Source organism: Numenius arquata, chromosome 6 (assembly GCF_964106895.1).
Source record: "Numenius arquata chromosome 6, bNumArq3.hap1.1, whole genome shotgun sequence".
Taxonomy (NCBI): Eukaryota; Metazoa; Chordata; class Aves; order Charadriiformes; family Scolopacidae; genus Numenius; species Numenius arquata.
In genome coordinates, this window is record NC_133581.1 from 45,972,056 (window position 1) to 45,995,544 (window position 23,489).

The 23,489-nt window shown below is 44.5% G+C and overlaps 1 protein-coding gene across 1 annotated transcript in view; it reads right to left on the reverse strand.

Moving 5' to 3' along the window:
* Nucleotides 1-17,034, reverse strand: part of SMOC1 (SPARC related modular calcium binding 1) — a 127,325-nt gene extending 110,291 nt beyond the window's left edge. The window contains exon 1 of the mRNA XM_074148866.1: nt 16,930-17,034. Within this exon, the coding sequence (XP_074004967.1) occupies nt 16,930-17,034 (105 nt within the window). The remainder of the gene's footprint in view (nt 1-16,929) is intronic.
* Between the last annotated feature and the right edge of the window lie 6,455 nt (nt 17,035-23,489).

Below are 23,489 nucleotides of genomic sequence, written 5' to 3' on the forward strand. Positions count from 1 at the left end.
CTGCTTGCAACTGTTAATTGCTGTGCTTTTAGAAGCAATATCAGAAGTTAACCTTACTCAGTTCACTAGTGTGTTGTATGAAAGAAACAGTTGATACACTTCCAAGTGTCTTAATTGCCTGATAACTAGAACTGACAAGTCAGTAGGAACAGAAAGAGCCCATTTTCAGTATGGTCCATCCCTACAGCCAGCAAAGACAGGCTACCAGGAACTGCAGTATCATAATGAGAGCTCCTGTAGTCCAAAAGCTGCTCAACTTCCAAGATCTGTCAGGGCTTCAACCAGTAGGTTAGAGTTGTCTAGAATGCCTTCAGTAGCTGTCCTTCATCCAGACTTGACCACCAAGGCAAGTGACTAAATCCAGCTCCAGCCATACAACTAGCAGGCAAAATTTAAGTGTCAGTACTGCCAGAGTTGTCAGTTGTCTGGCTGTAGCTCACATCAGGCCAAAGCAACAAGTTCAGCACATAGCAGGGGACCAGGAAACACACTAGGACATGAGTTTGGAGACACAACCCCATAGTACAGAGGCAGCATAAGTTTATGCTGTTGTTTATAGGTTTAAAAACAAACTGGAAACAGCTCAGGACTACCCAACTATGCTTGTTATCTGTTGCCCTTGATGGCCAACAATCTTAACTCAAGCAGTAGTGCTTCTCCAGGTAAGGCAGACCATTTTTTTTTTTTCATAGATTGCTTTATTTCACTTAAAGCTTGTACTTTTCACAAAATCCTGCCAAAAGGTAGCAAGCAATGCAAGAAAGGAAGTACAGTTTTATTACTGCTTTAAAGTGTAAGGTCAGTAAGTGCTTGTGAATTACCACAGTGGCATAGCATTCATGAGGCTTTGGGAAACAATTTGTTAAAGGCCTAAACCCTCAGATTAAAATGTTAGAGAAATTGGCAGATTGTGGAAACTTAAAAAGGTTTATTTCTATCCTGTTTGGAGACTGTGACCAAAACTACAAGTTTCTTGCTGTCCAGCAAAAGACAAATTAAAGACAACTATTAGAGAAAGGTTTTAACCTCAAGCAATAGTAAATAAAAGAGATAAAAGAAGTGAAGTTTTGATCTTTGACATATAGGATATTTAAGCAGACAACCTAAGTACTGGGCAGTAGCTTTTTCTCTGAAGCTTCTGTTCAAGTATTTCATATTCCTTTCCACTATGAAGCACAGAGCACTAGCACTATAACATGTCAAGTTTCAGCACCTGCAACCTGAACTCTAAGAAAAGAATTGCTCACAAATTAAAACTGGTGTAAAGTTTTATTATGAGCCTATGCCTCACTAGATAGCACTGACATAACTCTAAGCTAGGCGTTTTGCTGACAAGGGCCAAACACTTTCATCAGGGAATCAAAACATGGGGGCTTGTCCACACCCAAGGATGCAGAACACCAGATCCAGATGTTATACAGGTGCTCCTATGGGTTTCCCAAGTTGAAGTTTGTCAGGAGTTACAATATCTTTCAGAATTATTCAATACCAGGACCAGTAATAGCACTTTTTCCCATTATTAACTGTGTGTTCTCTTCCCCTTCCAAAAAGGGAAGATGAAAAGCCAATCCCTGGGTTTGGCTGTGACAGCCCTGCACTGCCATGCCAAGATTTTTAGAGGCTCCTTGAGAAGTCAGAACTTACAGAAGTAAATAGCATCTCGGTGCTTGAATTCCTGTGGGATTAAGCACCCATCACCCACTCAAGTCACTGCCAGAGAACTTGCATCAGTACCCCATGATCTGAAACACCAGTAGTGTGTAGAAGCTAGAACCCCAAAGAACTTCAAGTAAGGTGATCAGACTTCCCCCTCCCTTACTATGGAAGTCACTCACTTTCAGTTAAGTCACACATATGCCTGCAAAGCAGTTCTTCACAATCAGTACAGAACTGCAGTAGCAGCACTCATATGGAAAAAACAGACCAGCACAATCAATACTGAAATCTGCATTCAGATGGGAACAGAACCTGAAAGCGCTCAGCCAATTTGAGGCTACATCTCAAAAACAAAAGATAAAGAACAATGAGAGTATAATATGTATTAGACTACACCTTCTCTGAGTTTGTTCAGGTGCATCGGCACCTTTCACAGCAAAACCCTATGCAAGCCCTGTAAAACATCCATACTGCCTTGAGAAGGGCTGAAGCAGTTGACTTGGAATTCACATGTCAGTCAAACTGGTTGTGCCTCACGTTGGTGGTTCTTCCAGAAGTACGTGCACATCGTTTCTGACTCTACTGGAGGATTTCCAGGCCAGTATCGCTTCTTCGGCCTGTAAACTTAACAGTGTAGGACCTGCTTTGACCAGCTCCGTTGGGTTTACGTGGCAAGGTTTTGGTAACAGCATGGTGCAGAGGTGGCCTCTGTGAGAAGTCAGGGGTTGCCTTGTGCTTGACACAGCTGGTTCCACAACATATCCGCTGCAGACCTAAGGTGAGCTCATCAGCCAAGTTGGCAAGGTCTCTGAAAGCACCCTTAAGAAAAGGTAAAATGTCACATGGCGGGGTGGAAGCCGCAACAGGAACAAGGTCAAAGAAGGAGGTGCTCCAGATGCCAGAGCAGAGGTTCCCTTTCGGCCCATAGAAGAGGTGGAACAAGTCCCTGCAGCCCATGGAGAGGATGCCACACCAGAACAGCTGGACGTTTCTTGAAGGAAGATGCAGCCCATAGAGAACACATGGTGGAGCAGATTTTTTCCGAAATATCACAGCCCATGGGAAAGACCCATGCTGGAGCAGGGGAAGAAATGAGGAGAGGTCTGGCAGCTAGGCAAGGTCAACCAACCACGCCAGCAAGGAGAAAAGCAGAAACCTTTCCAGTTTACGGATTCCGGGCACCATCATCATACTTCAGCTGAGATCTGCCCATGCCATTTGGTTGTCGTTAGAGGCGACTGTAGCGTAAGTGCAAGCTAAGAAATACAAGGATAGTTTGAAATCTAGAAAGGAAGCTCTCCCTGGCAAAAATGAATAATCCAGCAAATAAATCAACCAAGAGAATGAATGGGGAGTGAAGTGAATGCAAGTTATTAATTACAGTTCAGTTTAATCTTGTCATGTCGACTGACACCAAGTCAGAGGTTCTGAGCTCTCCTGTCTTTCTAGGAGAACTGTTGGCCTTTTAGACTGATAAAGAAACATCTGCCTTTTGTCTTTCTTTTCTCACCTAAGAGCTTATATTGCAATTATTAGAGTGGATTCCAAACTTCAACTAAGATAGACACTTGCCAGTTATTTACTCATCCCTCCACAATTGGCTCTTTATTAACTTGTAGTGCTTGTTGAATCAATGCCATTTCAGTTTTAAAGTGGGATGACTTTATAGTCTTATTCAGTTTCCACAAAGACTTCTCCCCAAGGGGAAATCACAATTAAATAGAAGCTTCCTGCAAAGTCAAGCTCACTGTCTGAAAGCAGTAGGTCCAACTGAAACCACTGAAGCTGAGCAGCCTCTGCATACAGCACTAGATTTAACATAGATGTTGCCCTATAATAAATACATCTAGGAAGATTCCCAAGAGACAGCTGTACATTCTAACCATCATTACCCGATAACAAGACAACACTGGGTACCATCAGCTTCCTGCCCACAAAATACCGAGGACAGAGGCACATCTGTCCCTAAAGGAACAGGAAATTTCCTGGTGCTTTCCCTTTACTTCAGGGATCTGGAGCTCCAAGCCAAGTGCTCACGATGAATAACAAGCCAGACAGCAGTTTGACAAGAGACTTGTTGGAGAGTTGATATTGCAACCCAGCAACTGCTTTATCAGCAAAAATAAGGCAGAGCTGGGGAATGAGGGAGAAGAAATTACTCCCTACTCTTTGGGAAAGAGATTCTCTCTCAAACGCTGTCCCATGCCTTTAAGAGGTTTCCTCTATTCAGAGCCATCAAATCTTGATTGCAGTTTAGTACAGGGCATTAACTAAGCAAGCTTTGGGAGTGTCAGCATTTATAAATGCTGCCTTCAGTTAGTACTTTGTTGAATCTAGTAGTGACTTCATTCAGATGCTTTGTGTAAACAATGCCTAGCACTGGTGTCAATCACTTCACAACAAGACAGATGCCAAGAGAGTCTTGTATTTTTACATTAGCATTTGCTAGTGAAACAAAAGCCACTAGCAAGTCCCACTAAAGCAATTCTAGATAAGTATGGCTCTAACCATCTGAACACTGGCATGAGATTTAGCAAGATTATCTCTTCTCACTTGATCCTAATTGGTTGCCTTAGGAAATGGCATGAACATTAGTCTGCCATCCAGTAAAGAGTTGACATGCTTGGATTAGGTTGTTTGTGGTAATCCCTAGGTTTGCTTTCTAATAAATACTAACTAGAGTCAAGCCAAAGATAACACCCTATTTTGTCCTCTTAATCTGAGGTGACCTCATCATGTCTACCATCAGCCTTCTGGCACTTCCTGAATATAAGTCTTTCTATTCTCCATGGTTTCACACAAGGTGAAGACAAGGAAAGAAAAGTGAAAGTCATCTTTAGCTTTTGCTCTGACATGCTGCACTTAATCATTGCACTGAAAGGCTGGTTACATCTCTACACCTAAGAATAGTTTATCAAAGCTGAACAAACTGAAGGAAAGTGTGTCAGGTAGAAAATATACGTGCAGTTTAACTTTATTTACTTGCCCCAGTGATTCCCAAAGAAAAGCATGAATTCCTGAAGTTGGACTCACTGTTGCCAGGAGGAAGGCTTCAGGGAGGGTTTAACAAGAACTACCAAGTTCAGAACTGTCCTCCCATTCTCCTTGCCCTGCCTGAAGAGAGGCACAAACATGGAGCACACACCTTGGAGGGCGTGCAGCAGAGTTTGACAAGAGTCTCAGCATCAGGAAAAAGCTAGTTGGAAGCTTTTCATCTATAGCTATTCTTAAGGAGACACTACCAGTGGGCAGGTTAACTTGGAAGCAGTCATTGTGGAGGCTTCCCACTGAAGGTCAGATGTGAAAATTTTACTAATAAAAGCAGTAATGAGCTAGTAATGAGTTGCACAGGACACAAGAATGTATTGAGTTTAACAGGAAGAACAGTTACTGTGATAAGATACCTACCTTTTAACATGGGGGAGAAAAAAATAGATATGCCTTTGGAACTCAATATTGTTTGCTACAGAGAAAAACCTGCTGAGAGCTGAATGTAGACTTTCTATTTGGGACTGTCATTCACTTGACAGCACAAGTGTTGCTTGTGGTTTTTAAAGTCTAAACTAAAAATCAAATCCTTCTCTTTGCAAAGTGCCTCGGATTTTCCTAATGAATTCTTCCCATCTATTCTGGGGCTTCTGGGGAAAAGTTCCTGGGTTATGTGAAGCAATTGTGGAAGTTTTGTTTTTAGTTTGTCTTCAAGCCAGCAGAACTAGAAGCAAATCCTGGACCCTTTTTGGTAAATTCTTGGAGTTCCAACAGGAAACTTAGAAAAAACTTAGTTTGCTTCTGACACTCACCAGCTATTCAAGCTAGATCAGAGTCAAATCTTTGGGCTCAAAATGTACTTGTCATACAACTGGGTCAATTCCAGAGATGAGGGGCAGGTTTTAAGAATGCTCAAATTTACTCAAGTGTAGCAGATTTTTACTTCCCACTCAGTTCCAATTTCAGCACCAAAAAAAATAGTGTTTTAGAAAAACATACTGAGATTTTCTGAATTTAACTCTACAGACAAAACTTAGTTTGAAAGTCAAGACTGATTATTTAAGTTACTTTCACGCAAGAACCACACATATGAACCACTATAGCTTCATCCTCTAGGATAAAAGCTAATATAGCTACACATTACAGCTGTTTATGCACTGACAGATTATACAAAACAGAGCAGATGACTTAAGGTGATTTGTCCTATGGGTGCTTTTACATCAGAGTAGACATCTGCAAACCATACAATGCAGTATGTTGATGAGCAACAGCTAGCTTCAGTTCCAATACTGCTGCCAAGTGCTTCAGGTAAAGAAACACTTTTTGTGCTAAAAAAAACCTCAACATCTTTCTGTTCCAAATCCAGCTAGTTTGGAACTCTTTTAGGTATCTAAACTTCAGGATTTATTGTGAATGATAAATAGTCTCATTGACAACTGAGGACAAAGACAAGAAGAGCATCAGCAGCCCAAGTTTCCCACTGATTGCTTCCCACTCCCCATCCTATTCACCCTCAAGAGACATCTATACTAATGATAACATGGCAGAAGTTTAATTTGACTAGTTATGTAAAACTCCATCAGCCACCTTAAATGTAATCCTGATTTTCAGGGTGTGCATAACTGATAAATGAGCTGTGAAGTTCAGGAGAGTTCCTGCAGTTAGGTTTTAACAACTCTTTAAATTTTAAGAAGGGCAGTAGCTTAGGCGACAGCTCAAGTCCAGCAGAATATATATGTTTTTCTCCGCCAACACACTTGTTACTTCAGGGAAAGTGAGGAGACAAAATCTGGCAGCCTTGGAAAACTTAAGTCTTTGACAGTTACAGTCAGTAACATCCAGACTGCTTTGGAGCCACCTGGCCTGCCTCAACATAAGAGTCAATTTTAAAAAAATTATGCTCCACCAAAGTGGAGCATAAAGCACTTTCAGAGTTCACTGTGAAGAGAATGCTCAGCTCCATGGAAGTTCCTGAAGATGAGCATCCAAAAAAAAAAAATCTGGGCTGACATACTCCCCCATACTTCCAGACAATGGGATTAACCATCATTAATACTCTATCACCAGCAAAGTACATCTATGTCCATTTTGTAAACATCTGTAGAAATTGCAGCTACTACTCCTTCTACAGTTCAAGCTTAAACTGGGAAAGTAAAGTGAGTGCAAGACCAGTTACTGCCACTGAGAGAACATCCTACCTCGATGCAGGACATCACTGGCTCTACAGAGCACCTAACAAGCTAAAGCTTATAGAGGACAGCTTTCACTTTCAGTCATGCACCTAAGGGTATGATTTGTGCTTCTAAAAATACTGGCTGTACCTGTGTAATAGTAAAGACAGAAAGATAGCCCATAGACACTGACAGAGGAATGCTGGTAACAACCCTGATAAAAACTCATAGCAAATTCCTTCAGTGTTTAGCCCCTTATAGACAGCATGAGCCACTCATTAGGTAGCATAGCCACCAGCCGCCCCTGAAATACCTTCTTCCACCATTAGGTATTACCTATTCATATAAGCAGTAGCTACTTTGCCATCACTTCAGATTTTACCTATAAAGCTGCAGGACAGCATCTCTAGAATAACCTGAGGCTGTTAGGTATAGCAGCCAAAAGCACCATTCTCTTAAAGTTAGTAAGTAAACCTGTGGACTTGTACACATGTCATGTACACTAAAAATAGCCTAAGCTAAAGCTCTAGCAAGATAGATTTCTGCATCTAGCATAATTTTTGGGAATATTTCAGATGCATTGCATCTAATTTAGAGCAAATACCACCACTAGCAACAGCACTGAGAATCAAATTGGCTACAGTTTACTACAATAGCAGGAAGATACAGCAGCAGTGCTGCATTACTGCCTTGCACCAGGTCCCTTACCTGACAGAATTCCAAAGCCTTGGAGGTAGATATTGGTATTAAGTTAAAAGGTTGGAGCAAGTTCTTCTAGATTTACATATTTTTAGATTAAGACACAGAAAAGAAAACAAGTGAAATTAATCTCTAGAAAAAGAAGCATTCACTGCATGAACGGCCCTGTTCATTTTATACATATCAGTCTTTTATGGACTTCTACCTTAGAATTATTTTGCTTCCACTAAGGCTGAGAAACACACACATTAAAACTCACTTTTCCCTTAGATTTTGGAGTAGATTATTCTCTAGTGCTCCAGATACATACATATTTTTAAAAGCTACTTTCGCACACAGCTTATCTACTTCTGCAACACTTGCCTGCTCACTTTGAAGACCACAGGAATAAGCCAAATGCAAAACTCCAGGCAGAAGCCAACAAAGACTTACCACCATTCTGTATGGTAACTAGACCCAAATCAGAAGCAGCTACTTGGCTCAGACAAACGCCTTTATCTGGCCAGTATCCACAAACTCCAACTCATTTAATAACCCCCACTTAGAAATTACATCTAAAAGCTTCTGGCTTTTTAGTTCTTAACTTGCACCTCATTCCACCAAGTATTTGTTTAAGCCCAAGTGTAGACTGCATGTAAATCTGCTTCAAAGAAATGGGAAGGGAAATGGTTTGATGTACCAGCTAGAGTAGGCTCTTTAATCTTCATGCTACTCAAGGGAATCTATGCTGCAACAAAAGATTATCATCCTATCTGCTTCAGACTACTGTGTATCTGGTACACACAGAAGCAAGATCTAGAGATAGTGTACATCTGGACACCTTTCCTAGGCATATGTCCCTGTAGTACATTAAAGGTTACCACTACCTTTACCAGGTGTTTTCACCTGAAGATGCTTCCCCATCTATTTGATTCCTGGTTCACTCCCCCTCTATACCAGAGGTAGCCACACTGCTTCTGCAGCCAAAGGAGCAGCCATGAGGCTACCCAGTTTCATGGTGGCTGTAAAACATAAGATAGTGTTTGACACTCCAGCAAATTAAAACAATCCAATACAGTCTTAATGTAATGGTAACTAAATTATTAGAATTACTAACAATCAGTTGATCTCGTATTCCAGGTTCTCTGTATAACCAAAGAGTTCTTACCACAGTATTCTGGAACTCTACAAGAATATAGAACAAGCACTATTCCATGCATCACAGCTAAGTTACTGGACTTTTCTCATCAGAAGGAAGAGTACGGCTTCCCCATGCAATTTAAGGGATTGATCTCAGTCATGAAACAGGGAAGAGAACAGGGATGGACAACATTTTCCACATTCCTTCTAGTCTGTGACCCAGCTAATGGTAACAGAGGACTGGTAGCCAAGAGAAACTCTGAAACAGAATCTGCCCACTAAGTGTTTGGAACCTCTCCTCCCTATTTCAGCATCAGCACTTCCGTCTGGATATGATTCCAACTACCATTAACTGGATCAGTGGCCAAGAAAAACCTCAGAAAAGCAAGTTATTTAATCTCTCCTACTTCCCCACCTTCTTTATTCCTACACACCTTCCTTTCCATTTCCTATGCTTCTTTCTATCAGAAGCTCATCCATGAGAAAGCCCTCACTTTTACCACACCCTCAACCCCAGCTTTAATCAAATGCCTCAGTGGTACAGAACAGCAGGTGTCTTCCACTCTGAAAAGGGTGAAATTGCCTTCCTTCACTTTGCCATAGGACTCAGAGTAGGGAAAAATTATGTTAGGCCAATGCTCTTCCAGCAGTGGATCTAGTTTAACTTTAGACTGACATGGGCTGCCATGTGGCCTACTGAGCCAGTCTCAGTAGATTCAGACTATGCCTTGCACAGAAAAAATGTTGCATGCAGACAGTCTGCTTCTTTCCCCTTAGCTGCTCCAAGTCAAGGTGTTTGGGACAAGGCAAGCCAGTTTACAGAACCATGGCACATGGTCTGGGTCTGTACTCAAGTAGTGAGCAATGGGGTACTCTGTGAACTTACCCCTGTAGTCCTGTCCTGCTCACATGCATTCATCCAGAGGCAGTAGTTGCTCCTTCGGAACTCCAGCTCCAGCCCAGGAGAGGAGTCTGGGTGCCCATGGCAGAGCAAGTTATCTGCCCACACACACCAGTTTCTGTATGGTTTCCTCCACCTGCATGGAGGAGTCTGCCAGCAGCACTGGTGGGTAGCTTGTCTAGGCTTTGCTGCCAGACTCTACTTGACAAAAACCTGAGCCAACCTTTAATGATGCAGCCTCTGTTCCTATAGTAACTGGTGCTATTTTCCCATCTCTAGGCACAGGTGCTTCCCCTCAAGGTCTAAATTTGCTCTTATTTCACACCTACCACTCACTTCCCTACGTGCCACTCCAAATGAGAACACCTGCCAGTGGGCCCTCAAAAGCAGCTGGCTCAGCCACAAGCCAGTGGGAGGCAAAAATGCACAAACCCAACATGCAGGCATGTCCTCCCAAGCAGGCTACAGCTGGGAGACCGCCGGGGAAGAGTCTGACAGTACAGTTGGAGGCTTATGGGGGCTTCTAGGCTGCTGCTCGGAGGACAGAAGAACAACTGCCCAGAGAAGCCAGTTATGAGAAACATCTGGCAGGCCAGCCTTCCACCAAGGCTGTTACTCCAGGCTGCCACAGGCACCTTAGCATCATCCAGTCAGGCCCCGGCCAGTCTTAAGGCTACCCTGGAAGGGTCACACAGACTAGAATGAATCCCTTCATGAGCCAAAGCCTCTGTTTGTCCCATCACACCTCCCCATGCTGTAGGGACTGTGCTTCCAGCATGTAGGCCTTTTACTCAGACAGTACAGGCTTCCCTCAGAGCAATCCTTGTAGGGGAGCTTAACAACCACGTTTGTCTCCTCAATTTTGTAAGGAATAGCATTTGTGAGTGGGCAGACCCACTATATAAAGCAATATCTTCCTCACCAAATCACAGAATGGTTAGAGTTGGAAGGGACCTTAGAGATCGAGTTCCAACCCCCCTGCCATGGGTAGGGACACCTCCCATTAGAGCCAGTTGCTCAAAGCCCCATCCAGCCTGGCCTTAAACACTCCCAGGGATGAGGCATCCACAACTTCCCTGAGCAACCTGTTCCAGTGCCTCACCACCCTCACAGTAAAGGCTTTCCTCCTAATATCTAATCTAAATCTCCCCTCTTCCAATTTAAAACCATTAGCCCTTGTCCTGTCACTACATCTCCTGACAAAGAGTCCCTCTCCGGCTCTCCTATAGGCTCCCTTCAGATATTGGAAGGCTGCTATAAGGTCTCCCTGGAGCCTTCTCCTCTCCAGGCTGAACAATCCCAGCTCTCTCAGCCTGTCTTCATAGGAGAGGCGCTCCATCCCTCTGATCATCTTCATGACCCTCTGCTGGACCCGTTCCAACAGGTCCATGTCCTTCCTGTGTTGAGGACAGATGAGCAGATAATTCTTCTCTAATGTTCCTGAATACTGCTAACACTATCTACAGTGTTACTGCAGCATTCCACAGGTGTCTAAGTTGCATCAGGAGGCTACTGTGATAAGGAAAAAAACCCAACCAGGACAGGAGCCATGAGCCTGATTTCAAGCTAAGGCCTCATCCTGAGGGAGCTGAGCGCTCTCAGGCTGAAGAGCTGCCGATAGCCAACATGAGGTCACACACAAAGAGCTCCTTTGTATGGTGGGTGGATGTTTTCACTGCCCTGAGTGCAAGCTTTACACTCTGGTGTGACTAGCTATGCTTTCCTATGGTTACTCTCCTATAGCTACAATGCCTCCCAAGAAAAAAAAAAAAAAAAAAAAAAAGAGGGCAGAGTTGCATTCTCAGTCATCATAAGAAGGATTTCAGTACCAGAATACTCCCTCCTCATACCTACAGGCATTAAAGCCACCACAGAAAGCTTCACAGGGCTCACATATAAGATACTGAACAAGCCTTTACTGCTCATGAGAGCCAGTCAGAAGAAGGAAAGTTGCATATCACATTCATCACATCCTGGTAATTTCTCTGTGTAAGAAAACGTCTCACACTGACCTCACACCTTGCTCAGAAAGCTCCAGTGCAGAAGCAATTCACCCACAGCAATGGCAGCCTCCAGCGTTGGGGCAAGAAATTCACAAGGGCAAGAACTTCACAAATGGAAGAGCTTCTCACAAATAAGCATAGGAAGCTTAAAGTCCTACTACTGCAACAACAGTAGTTAAGCTTGTAACAAAACAAAGAAGTAGGCTTCGTAGGTCAAGTCACAAGTTATAACACCCACTTCTCTGCCAGAATTTCACTCACTGACAGAGCAGTAAACTACCACCACTGCACACCAAGCTTGGCTCGAGGTCTGCTGTGCCACAAAGTCTCCCTGGATATTGCATCAGCACCAGAGACCTGCTGGAAGCAGGCTCTGACAGAAAGCCACCACACTGTCACACAGGAGAGTAAGTATGACAGTCAGCACAGCAGCCTTCAGGGATGAGCTTCAGTTTCACCTGTATTTCCTCCATCTTTAGCTTTTAATGTGAGCACAGAGTTTACTGTGTAACACCTAACTGCACTGTCAGACGTGCCAGCCCCAGAAGAACTGGAGATTCAGCAGCCAAGTAGGAGACAAATGGGGTTTTGTTTGTTTGGGGTTTTTTTTGACATAGTAATGTCGCAATTAGTTTGAGATGGCAGGATAAGAACATCTAAGATATTAATACTGCTGTTTAAATATTTCAGAGCTACTATACCACTGAAATGAGGTTTACAGTCATCTTACCAATTGCTTCAGGCCATCTGGAAATGAAAGGAGCCAAGACAGCATCTGCTCTGCACTGATGGCAGTGAAGATTACCTTAGCACATGACTAGAGCTAGAAACTTGAAAACTAGTCCAAGAGGTTATCATTGCAGGTGTTCCACCAGCTACAGTTTCTTTTTCTGTATCAAATCTTTTGGTGGCCAGAAATCTTTCATTAGCAGCAGAGGTCATTAACATGAGTGAAATATTCTCATAGCCAACTCAGAAGCTCAGGCAGTTAAAACACCAACTCTAAGACTACATAACACAAGTTGGATGCTAGAGCATTTTCCTGTTTACGACAGGACTTGCTGTTCCAATACTAATGTATTAAAACATCTTGTTCCAATACTTCTTCACAGAATAATTAATCCTGTTCCTCAACACAGTTGCATAATGGATAAAAAGCAAGTCAAATCAGGTTTTTTGTACACATCAAGGAACTCAACTAACATTAAAGGTCTAAATAGGAGAAATAATTAGTATAGCTCTATATACAATTAGAACTTCCACTTAGGCAAGAATATCTCCCACCCAACCAAAACAGTATCTGTAACCAAAAGTTATTTGCCATAGAGTAACATACCTGTCTTGTTTGGGGATGCTTTTCTAAAGACTTGCCTTTGGTACTTATTCCTTTATTAAAATGAGTCTCTGCAACAGTAAGTAAATCTAAACCATTAAGTGCTTCAGTTGTTACTTATCAGTGTAGACCTTCGCAATGCAGAGTGATGTTTAAGCTCAAACCAAGAAACAAAATTCAGTCATTGAAAATCTAGCCTAAGTTTCACTCTTCTGTTCCAGATCTCCTTCATATGGAGCCCTCTGCTTTATATTTTTATCATAGAATATTTTTATCATACATCCTTTTCTAATGTCTTCCCACCACGGAGAACACAGTCCCCCTAATTTTAGTAGAGCGTGTGTAGACACATGCTTTATGGAAAGGGCTGCAGTAAGAGCACACAGCAGAACACAGGCTCCTCGGCACAGTCTGTGTTGCTACCTGCTCCTCCAGAGGGAATGGCAAAGCTGCAGGAGCATTTTCAGCACTTTTTATCAAGGTTCTTATTTGAGGTTCTGACTAGTAGCTGTAGCAGGGAATTCCCATTGCTCTGTAGCACTCCAGTTTATGCATTGGAACCTGTAGATATCTTCATAATTTTACTATCTAGTACCTTCCCTTTGCAAGGGCACTGAACTGGAAGGTCCCCCCTATCTCCAACCAGCATGCCTTTCAAAGAGGATATGGCACATTTCCATCCATGAAACTAGGAACAAAATTATAGTGACTGCCCTGCCCTCCCACCCCATTTCTTACTCCTCTGCAGTCACTGTGGGGTACAGATCCCCAATCTTTCAGAAATTCAAGCCTGTTCCTAGGACAGCTGCTGCAGTCATGTTCTGCTCCTTCTGCAAATGCCCACCATTTTTCTGTGCTATTTTTTGTTATTACTGCCACCAACAGTTCTCTGCCATAAATGGAGTGAGTTCATAATGGTCAGGCATTATACTCAAAAAGCAGGGGGCCTACATAGATCTATCTTTCTGAACTAGAAAGACAAAGGTCACAATTTATTGTCCAGATGGGGGAAAACAGAGCTTAGTGGCACAATCTATGTAATTTGCTATGAAAGAGTACTGCTTAAATGCACCACACAGTAGGTGATGCCAGAGCCAGCCCAGTCAAGCTCTATCACTTTGGGGTCAAAGAGGCAAAACAACAAGACCTGGCTTGTCACACAACTCCAGACCTCATGCCAGCAGAGAGAAAGAGGTACACAGGAAGACAATATGAATATAAAGTAAAGCCTGATTATCTTTTTCTAGAAGGCAACATCTTTCAGACAGACATTTTCCAAGTACAGTCAGTTGATTGCTTCCACAGTGGTCTTCATACCTACAAGAGTAGAAGTAACCAAACAATACTGTAACACAGCAAGATTCTGTCAAGTGACACAACAGGTGACACAACAGCCTTCAGCTTTGAAGTTATTTCTAGGACACCCAAGATGTCTACTTGGGGCTTACTATGGGGCTTAACTTGGGACACTTGTTATCAATTCTCAGTGGGCCACAGCATATGTACAAAAGCCGGATGTTTCCTACAGATCATTGACACTTCCCAAGTCTAAGGGATTCATGTCACTGCTCATAGTTTTACTATAACAGGAAACCAAGTTTTGTACAACATCTTTTGAGAGCCAGAAATACCTCAGCAGGCCAGGAGATACTAGCTGCACTTGTAATTTACCTTGGTATGCAAGTAATCATCTTGAACTAACTCCATCCAAAAGTTTGGTCTCTTATGGGCACAAGAGTGCAGATATACCTATTTCTCTCCAATACCCTTAGTTTTCCATCACTTTCTGCAAACAGTAGCAAGCCATACTCCTCTGCCTATGTACCCAGTGACAGCACTGGCTGCATAACTTAGCAGCAGCACTACAGTAGGAAGAGGGAAATGCCAGGAGAAAGATTTCAAGCTGCTGCTCATTTAAACTCATTGGGTAGGATTAAAAAAATGCTGTTCACCTTTAAAAGCATTTCAGCTTGCAAATATTGTTGTTCTAGTGCTTACCATACAGAAAAGAAAATGTGAAAGTGTAAATGTCGCACCTAGCAACTGAACACCTACAGGATCAGACTTCAGAACCACAACACTGACATCCCACCACCACCACCCATCCAGGGAGGGCTCCTGACAAAAATACGCTCTGGATGACAAGTTAGCAGGAGAAACATGGGTATAATTTGGTAATCATCATTAAAAAATTAATAAGGAATTTTCTTGTGTACACTGGAATCTAAAGTATGGCACCTTTATACTAATGACAACTTTACTGGCAGTGTCCAATCACTAGAAAAGATGAAGCTCAGGGGCTTATCATATTGATCAACATAGTTGCAGATGAGTAAACCAAACTCTCCACCTTTACATGCACTTCACCATGACACTTAGAAGGGTGAGAAGACAGGCTTCCTGAGTTAAATGTCCTGGAAGTTCATAGCCTTCCATTTAAGGGTTCATAAGCTAAAACTGTAACAAGTTAAAGCTTTAAAGCACACCTTTGTACAGAACTGTAGACATTGGTGCTCACAGCTGACATTCTCCCTCTTAGTCATGAAGGGAGAAATAGCAAAGTCAGAGAAACAGTAACGTCAGTTCACTTACTTCAAGCAAGAAGTAAATCAGTAGTCCTTTGTATTTGGCTTTCCACTCTTCTGAAGTAGCTCCCATTCCAAAGATGACACAGCACAGCGAGCCATTAAACTGCTTTGTAAAGTACAGTATATAAAAGTGGCATATATGGAAACTGATAGACAGGCTCGTTGTGCAATTATGCACTCCCATTGGGCTTTTTTATTTTGTTCTTCGTTTCAGTTGCTCTTCATTAAAGCATTTAGATACCAGTACTGATGAAGGGCCCTAGTCATCCAGCCAGACTCTTACTTATCATCTCAAAGCTCCTCTTTATTTGGCACTACTCCAATTTTGAGGTTTATGCTTGATATTGGGTAATACAGACACATGCATAAGCACCTCTATGTTTCCACATCCTTTAAAACAGGTCTCTGAGAATTTATGGCACACACTAGTTCTGATCTGCCACAGTCTAACCATTGCTGTTACACATCTGGCCATAAAAGAGGCTACACAGCACAGCTGAGCACAAGGACACCAGTGCAGCCAGTACGCTTTCCATAGCTCTGAGAAGCATTTAATAGCCATCCTGTCAAACAGCATTTCTATTAAAAAACTAGAACATTGCACTGAAGTCCCTTATTTTTACACTTTGGCTGAGCAGGGATTCCAAAGACTCCTGCTCTTGCCTAACCATGATGTAAGTTAATTAGGTACTACATTTCATAGCATTTCAGACTGATGGGTCAAGAATGCACATGGTCAATGCATCCAACACGCCTGCAGAGAGATCAAGTTTTTCCACTCACCCAGAGCTGTGCTTTTATTGCAGCATTGGCTGAAGAACAGCTACTGTTTTGCAGCTTCATAATTAAAAGCTCTCATGCTACTCCGTAGTGGTGCTGCAGTGGTAACGTTAGCTCACTGGGAGGACCATATTTAGAAAAGATGTTGGGTTCTCCCCCAGAGCAATGTAATAGTTTGGTAACTGAAATTAACAGCGCCAGTAAGAGTCAAACATTGTCAAATTAAAAAAACAGAGCTAGACTCCTACCGGGAGAAGTCTGGGCTGAAGGCATCTAGCTTTATTGCATGGATTCATTTAATCCCTACTTGGGAACATAAAAAAAAAGAAAAGTCCTAAAGCGATGTGCTGGGAACAGGGGCTACATTAAACGCAAGACAGGCAATATAAAAATACAGCCTGCCAACCTCCCCCCCCTACTTTTTTCTTTTTTCCCTCTGCAATAAATACCAACAAGTTAATATCGATGTACACACTCCGCGCCTTCACCCGGTACCCGGCTTTTCATGAGCGGGGAGGCCCCGGCGAGGGTCCGCGCCCGCGGGGAGCCGGCCCGGGGGCCGGGGGCGGCCGGAGCTCGGCGGCGGCGACCGCCGGGGCTTCACCTGCGGCGCTGACAGGGCGCGGGGGCGGCGGGCCGGGCAACCTGCCGCGGCGGGGCGAGCGGCGGAAAGGCAGCTCGGCTCACTTACCCGGGGCCCCGTGGCTCGGTGGCCGCGACCCTGAGGCAGATGCACCAGTAGCAGCGCCAGCAGGAACGGGCGAGCCCCGGCGCTGCGACAGGCCCGCGGCACCATCCTCCCTCGGGGGGGCCGGCGGCGGTGGGGCAGCGGCGGCGGGACGGCGGGGCTCTGCGGCCACCGGAGGCGGCTCTCCCGGGCGGCCGCCCCTCAGCCCGGCGGCGGCGTGTCCGTTGGCGGGCGGCGCGCGCGGTGCCCCGGTCCGGCTCTGCCCCCTCCCGCCGCGGCAGGTTACCCGCCTCGGCCATGGGGATGCCCGTTATAAAGCCGCGGCGGGGCGGGGCCGGGCGGCACTGACTGCGGCGCTCACCTATCGCAGCGCGGCCGCCGCGGACCGCAGCCAATGGCGGGGCGGCAGCGCCCTCCGCCCCGCCCCGCCCCGCCGCCGGGCGTGAGGCGGGCGGCGCAGGTTGGCCCCGGGCGGCGCGGTGCTGCCCGGCGGGAGGCGGGCGCCTTCCTCGGGCCTGCGGCACCTGGAGCGGCTGTCGGGGTGCGGGGCAGTCGCGGCGGGGCTGCGGGAGACGATCAGCACTCGCCGGAGGGGCTGCCGGGCTGCGCCGCTCGCCCGCCCCGAAGCCCCGCTGGGTATCCGCGGCCCCAGCCCCGGGGCTGGTCGTGGAGGTGGCAGTGACAGCTGAGCCGTGCAGTCGGGTCGGGCCAATGAGCAACTAAATTTGGCATAGGAAAATAGCTCATGGTCCACTGCCCGTGTTCCTGCTGCAGAAACAAGTTTGTGTCTCAAGGAGCATCGTAGGTCCTCTGTTACCTCCACACCAGGACTCGGAGCATGGCTGGCCCACAACCACAGAGACTGCCCCTCCCTGAAGGCCTTCCCCTGCTTTCCCAACTGCAAGTTGTAGCCCCACAGCCCGTTGCTCTGCATTGCCCAGCAAAGCCAAGAGACCTTGTGGAGGAAATGTGCTTGGGGGCTTTGGTAATACATACCTTGCACCTGGAAAACCATCCCCAGATCAAGTTTGATATCTCTTGAGACAACAGGCCCTACCATCCCCAGATCAAGTTTGACGTATCTTGAGCCAGAAAGACCTTTCAGGCTGCCTGTGAGTCCCAGTATGTCCAAGCATAACCAGGCACTCAATAATGGGAAGCCTGTGTAGAAAGTGAGTGTTGTGTCACACAACAGGCAAGTGGGAGCAGGAGTAGGGAAAAATGGAGATTCATCCACCAGCGGGGCTCAGTCTCTGCAAGTGTGTACCTGAAAGGAGGTTGTAGCAAGCTGCGGGTCGGTCTCTTTTCCCAAGTCACAGGCAATAGGACAAGAGGATATGGCCTCAAGTTGCGCCAGGGGAGGTTTAGATTGGATATTAGGAAAAATTCTTCACTGAAAGGGTTGTCAAGCATTGGAACAGGCTTCCCAGGGAAGTGGTTGAGTCACCATCACTTGGAGGTATTTGAAAGCTGTGTAGATGTAGTGCAGAGGAACATGGTTTAGCAGTAACTTGGCAGTGCTAGGTTAACGGTTGGACTTCATGATCTTAAAGGTTTCTTCCAAGCATAACGATTCTATGACTCTATGTCTGTGCAATTAGGAGCTAAGGAGAGAGCAGTCCTGTGGCAGTGGAATGGCAGTAAGCTGTAGACCCCAAGCAATGGAGGCAGAGGACATTGCCAAGCCTCTACCTGCTGACTGAGGGACGGAGGTATCTAGTGAACTGGACTGACTTGCATTTACATCGAGTCCTTCATTTTTAAATTACAAGCATGAGTTTGACGGTGGGCATGGCAGGGCAGAGGCCCAACATTTTGCAAAATAATATGCATGGGAGGTCACTGCTGTGCACATAGTAATGGTAATAACCTTTTCGTGGGGCTGTTTCATGGTGCTCTTATGGAAACACACAAGACGTGATTTCTTCACACAACATTTAACTTTCTTTACTCAGTGACCTTACAACAGGCAATACTCACACTTGTAAAAATTCCCTAGAGTGTATCCGCTAGGTATGGGGAGGGGCTGCTACACCCACACGAAGAACCTTGTTACACAGTAGAAGTCATATAATTCTGGCATCTTATCAGAGCAAAACAGGGTGTTTAGCTACAGCGGTTGCTTTAATCTTTTTTTTTCTTTAAAAAAAAAAAAAAAAAGAAGTATTTATTTTTAAAATGCCAGTTCGTAACATTTTGTCACTAGCCTAGGCAGGATAAGCCGTTTGTTACTCACCCGGAGTTCTGCCAGTATTCATTATTCTTGGCTTGCAGATCTCTCTGGAGCTCCAAACCCAGCACACCATACCAGCCTACCGATGTACCTTAGCCCTAACCCTCACCACTCTGCTATCCTGGTCCTAAGCTTTGCCAGCTCTTCTTCAATATGGCCTGCGGTATCCTCTGATTTTCCATTTCAAAGTCTCTCCGATCCACACCTGAACTTCTGCCATTCCACATGACATGAGCAGAGATACCTTGAGGGGAAGAGAAGGGGAAGAGCTGGGAAATCTGAATATGAGTGTCCTTGTGTACATCAGGCTCAGCTGAGGTTGGACAAGTTATATGAGTGCACACCTGACATCTGTGAAAAGACAGGCAGAATCTAGTACAGTTTTGTTGAGGCAGTGATCCCACCACTGAAGTACCACATCACCTCATAGTTTAGTCTTGATTAAATTCCAGTCCAGATAACAATATCCCGCTTGCCTACATTCCCCTCTCCAATTTCATAGGGAGTTTTTTCGCATCTGACCTACTTTGTGTGATGCCTTCATGTGTTCCTTATCGCTTGCACTTTAAACATGAATGTCTGTCTTTGGTGTATTTTCCACAGACAAACCCATGAATACCAGCTGTATCTCTGCTACATAAATGCTCATTACCCCCATGAAGAAAAGATTGTTTTTCTATTCCCTAACAGAGAATGCCACTGACACTAAAAGGCTATCCCCCAATGCCTATGAGACCCTGACACCAACAGCATCTTAACATCACGTGAAAGTTCCACAGAGGGGTCAGAAATTCCCAGTAAACGAGCACTTTGACCTCTTTATGGACAAAGCTATTCATAATCTTGCAGCATGTACTTCCAGCCTTGACCAAGATTCCCATGGCCAGGTTTTCTCTGTAGGGACGTATGTTTCTTTTGCAAATAGTAACTGCCTTGGTGCAATAAGTGGGCCAGAAAAGACTCCATAGACTGGCCTATGTATCACAACTATTAAATTCCACTGAGCTGTTCTGAGCCCAAAAACCTGAGCAAAGTACCATCCAGGCAGATGGAAGACACCCAGCCGCAGTTTAAAGAAACCAGCAAGAGAGAGAATAGGTGTCTTTGTTCCAGTGGTGAATCACCTTCACCACTGAAAACACGTGCCTAACTCTTCAGTATGCTGGGCCTGGTACTTTGGTTGGTATAGGTGCACTTTACTGGTGGGAAGTGCCTGCCTTGGCCATCAGTGGCATTGCAGAGATGCTGATAAGCCGAGAGGAGGCTAGTGTCTAAACGTAAGAGGAATTGGGTGTCTAACCTTCTCAGTTGAGCTCTTCCGAAAATCCCTGACATCACTCTGAGGATGCAGTGCCAAATGCTGTGCTGGCCTGGTGCCACTTCAGTCAGTGGTGTCTCACCAGCAAAGAACTTGCCCAGGGTGTTTAACTGAAAACTACAAAGAGAGAGGGGCATGGATCTAGAAGAGAAGTCGTTCTTCACATCCTGGCATTTGTACGCGAGACCCAACGTTCGGATCCTTCCATAGAAGATGTAAGCCCAGCCATAATGAAGTCAACTATGCAATGCTGCTGGAGGTAGCACTGGTACCGTTGGGGCTTGTTGTGTGTACCAGATACAGCCTACAACTTGCACCTCTGAAGACTTACCCCAACATGTGCCTGTGTGTTGGTGATTAATATCTTGTTGCTATGGTGTATGCGTATCACACGCACCACCGCAAACCCATGGCACAGGCCATATATATTGGTGGTCTTGACAGCTGTTCAGTGAGAACTGTTTGATTGCTTTGATTATTTGCCTCTGCATCTACTTGTCTTGTCCTCAGACAAGTTTCAGAAGATTGCTATCCTCTTTCAAACAGTATTGGCACCCACAACAGAACTGCCACAGCTTCCATCAGGAAATGTATCCCCTCTTGGACACGTTTAGCAGTAAAGCTTACTCACATTTTCAATAAAGAATAATCGGCTGCCTCAAATATGAGCTAATTGTTTTTAGGGACAAAACTAATGATAGCGGTTCTTTTTTAAGTCAGTGGATGCTACAATCACTCCTGCAGCAGGTCTAGATTTAGTTCGTTTTTTGTCACAAAGGGAGTAAAGAAGAATATGGGGGATTTGCTGTGAGATTGATTGATTGGTTTAGGTTGTACCGATGCAGAATTTAGAGCTATTTTTTTGAACATTGTGCCTATTGAATCATTTGAATAATTATAATCAGAGAATTACCCGTTGCTGCTTGGCCTTCAATGCTGAAAACCTGCAGCAGTTGGAAGAGCTATGATGACAACCCCAAATCTCCATCCAAAGGCAAGTTCAGGGAAGCCCAGAATAAGACTGAATAGCCACAGTTGAGCACACTCATGACCCTCTGCAGGTTGGAATAGCAACCACAGGATGAGAGAGTCTGTGCAGTCACCCTAAAATGAGGTAGAAAACAGTTTCCCCAGATTCCCAGACACGGGTTAATTATGGGGGTAGTGGGGAGGAATAAATTTGACTCAGTGATTACAAGGCTGGAAATCAAAAGTCCTTGGGTTTGAAAGGATTCACATCACAACATACGGCAACTTTACAGTGTCATCCCCGTCAGCACAGTTGCTGCTGTGGGCAAAGTATTCACACTTGTTGAGATGTAGAGACACATTGCTATTAGCATGTCTTGGGGTGTACTTGCTGAATTATGTCAACAAAAAGGAGTCTCAGCTTCTTATGAAAGCTAATTATATATGTGCCTGAATGAAACCCTGTTAGTAATAGTAAGTGTCCTATTAGGCTTTTCATCCTGGAAGCTCATTGCAGAATGTTCACTTATACTTGAACAAAAAGCTTTGTTAAAAATATGACAGGATTGCAAGTCTTTTTCCGTTAAATCCATCTATAATCCGCCACTTCATTCATTATACTTCATATAGTAATTCTGTGCAGAGCTTTTGTCTAGAAAGTATATTAAACTGTGTGGGTCCTGGCTCCACTTCTTTGGTTTCCCAAAGCAGTTGCTAGTAGTTCTGGTTAGCTCCCCATCACTGCCAAAGCCTCACCTCTCACTAGTGCTTGTCTACCTGGTCCTACTTCTCAGCCATACCTTCATGCCCTTATGTTATTCCACCACAGGAAGAGCCTATTGGCCATACACCAGTATTATTAGGAGAGCAAAACAAAACCCAAAAAAGGAAAGCAGTGAAGTGCAAGATGTAGCAAAGAGCCAGTGAAGCCCACTTGAGCTTCAGTATGTTTTTTCATGGTGCTGAAGTACATACCTATTTCTAAGGATGAACCTCTACAATGATCTGGCTGATGTTAGTCTGTAAACTGCCGGCTCCTTGAAAATGGGGATATTCTCCTCTTTTGCCTTTTTACTCTTACTTATGTCTTGCAAATCCCAGAATATAATGTTGAGAATCACTATGAGGCCCAATGCAGTGGTGGTGAATGATGGGTATTTATGTGGCACTGGAAAATTAAATGACTCTTCCAATAATCTATCTAACAGATATCTAACGTTCATTGTGCACTTTTTTCAATTTTCCGAAGTAAATATAATATCACTCCAGGCTCTAAAAAGAATGCCAGTCGACCATATCTTTAACCTTTAGAATCTTTAAAAGTACTTAGGGACTTGCCAATTTTTTTTTTTTTTTTTTCATAAATCAGCTATGAGATTGAAGTTGGGTTGGACTCCATATGGACTCCAGAAGAGAGGAGTTCTGTTCCAACCTCATTTATCAATCTTATCAAGGCAAGGATTCTTTCTGCTCATCCTGTCTACCTGGGTGGGATAGATGGAAAGTGGGTGGGGAAAGAAATACCTCCGCACTGAAATTTTGAGGACTTGGTACTCTGGGCTGCAAATGCCAGGGGGAGCAGGTGGTGAATCTCCGATATGTGAGCACTCTTTGCCCATGTGGATTGGGCTCACCATAGAAAGTGCAAAAGAAGTGTATGTGTTGGGGGGATCATGCCAGGGCACATGGAAGGCAGGGTCTCTTACCTGACCTCCTCTTCATGTGATCCTCCACCAGCAGAGACGACAGCAAAAAGGAGGAGGAAGCAGCTGAGGATCAGGCCCTGTGAGCTCAACAAGCCATGCCATTGGGATTATTTTTTGTTGCTTGAGCACATTTACCTTGTCTCAGAGAGATGCTCAAATGAACGGAATAAAGTATTTTGTGTCACAGGTTGGCACTCCCCCTCATCTGCCTCCGTACATCAGCAGTCCTTATCCTCAGGAAACTCGGAATCAGAATTGTCCCCTAAATGGCATGAAAGCAACTCAGAAATGTCGAGTAAAGAACCCTGGCATCATGTGAGACACTCTTTGTCTTCTG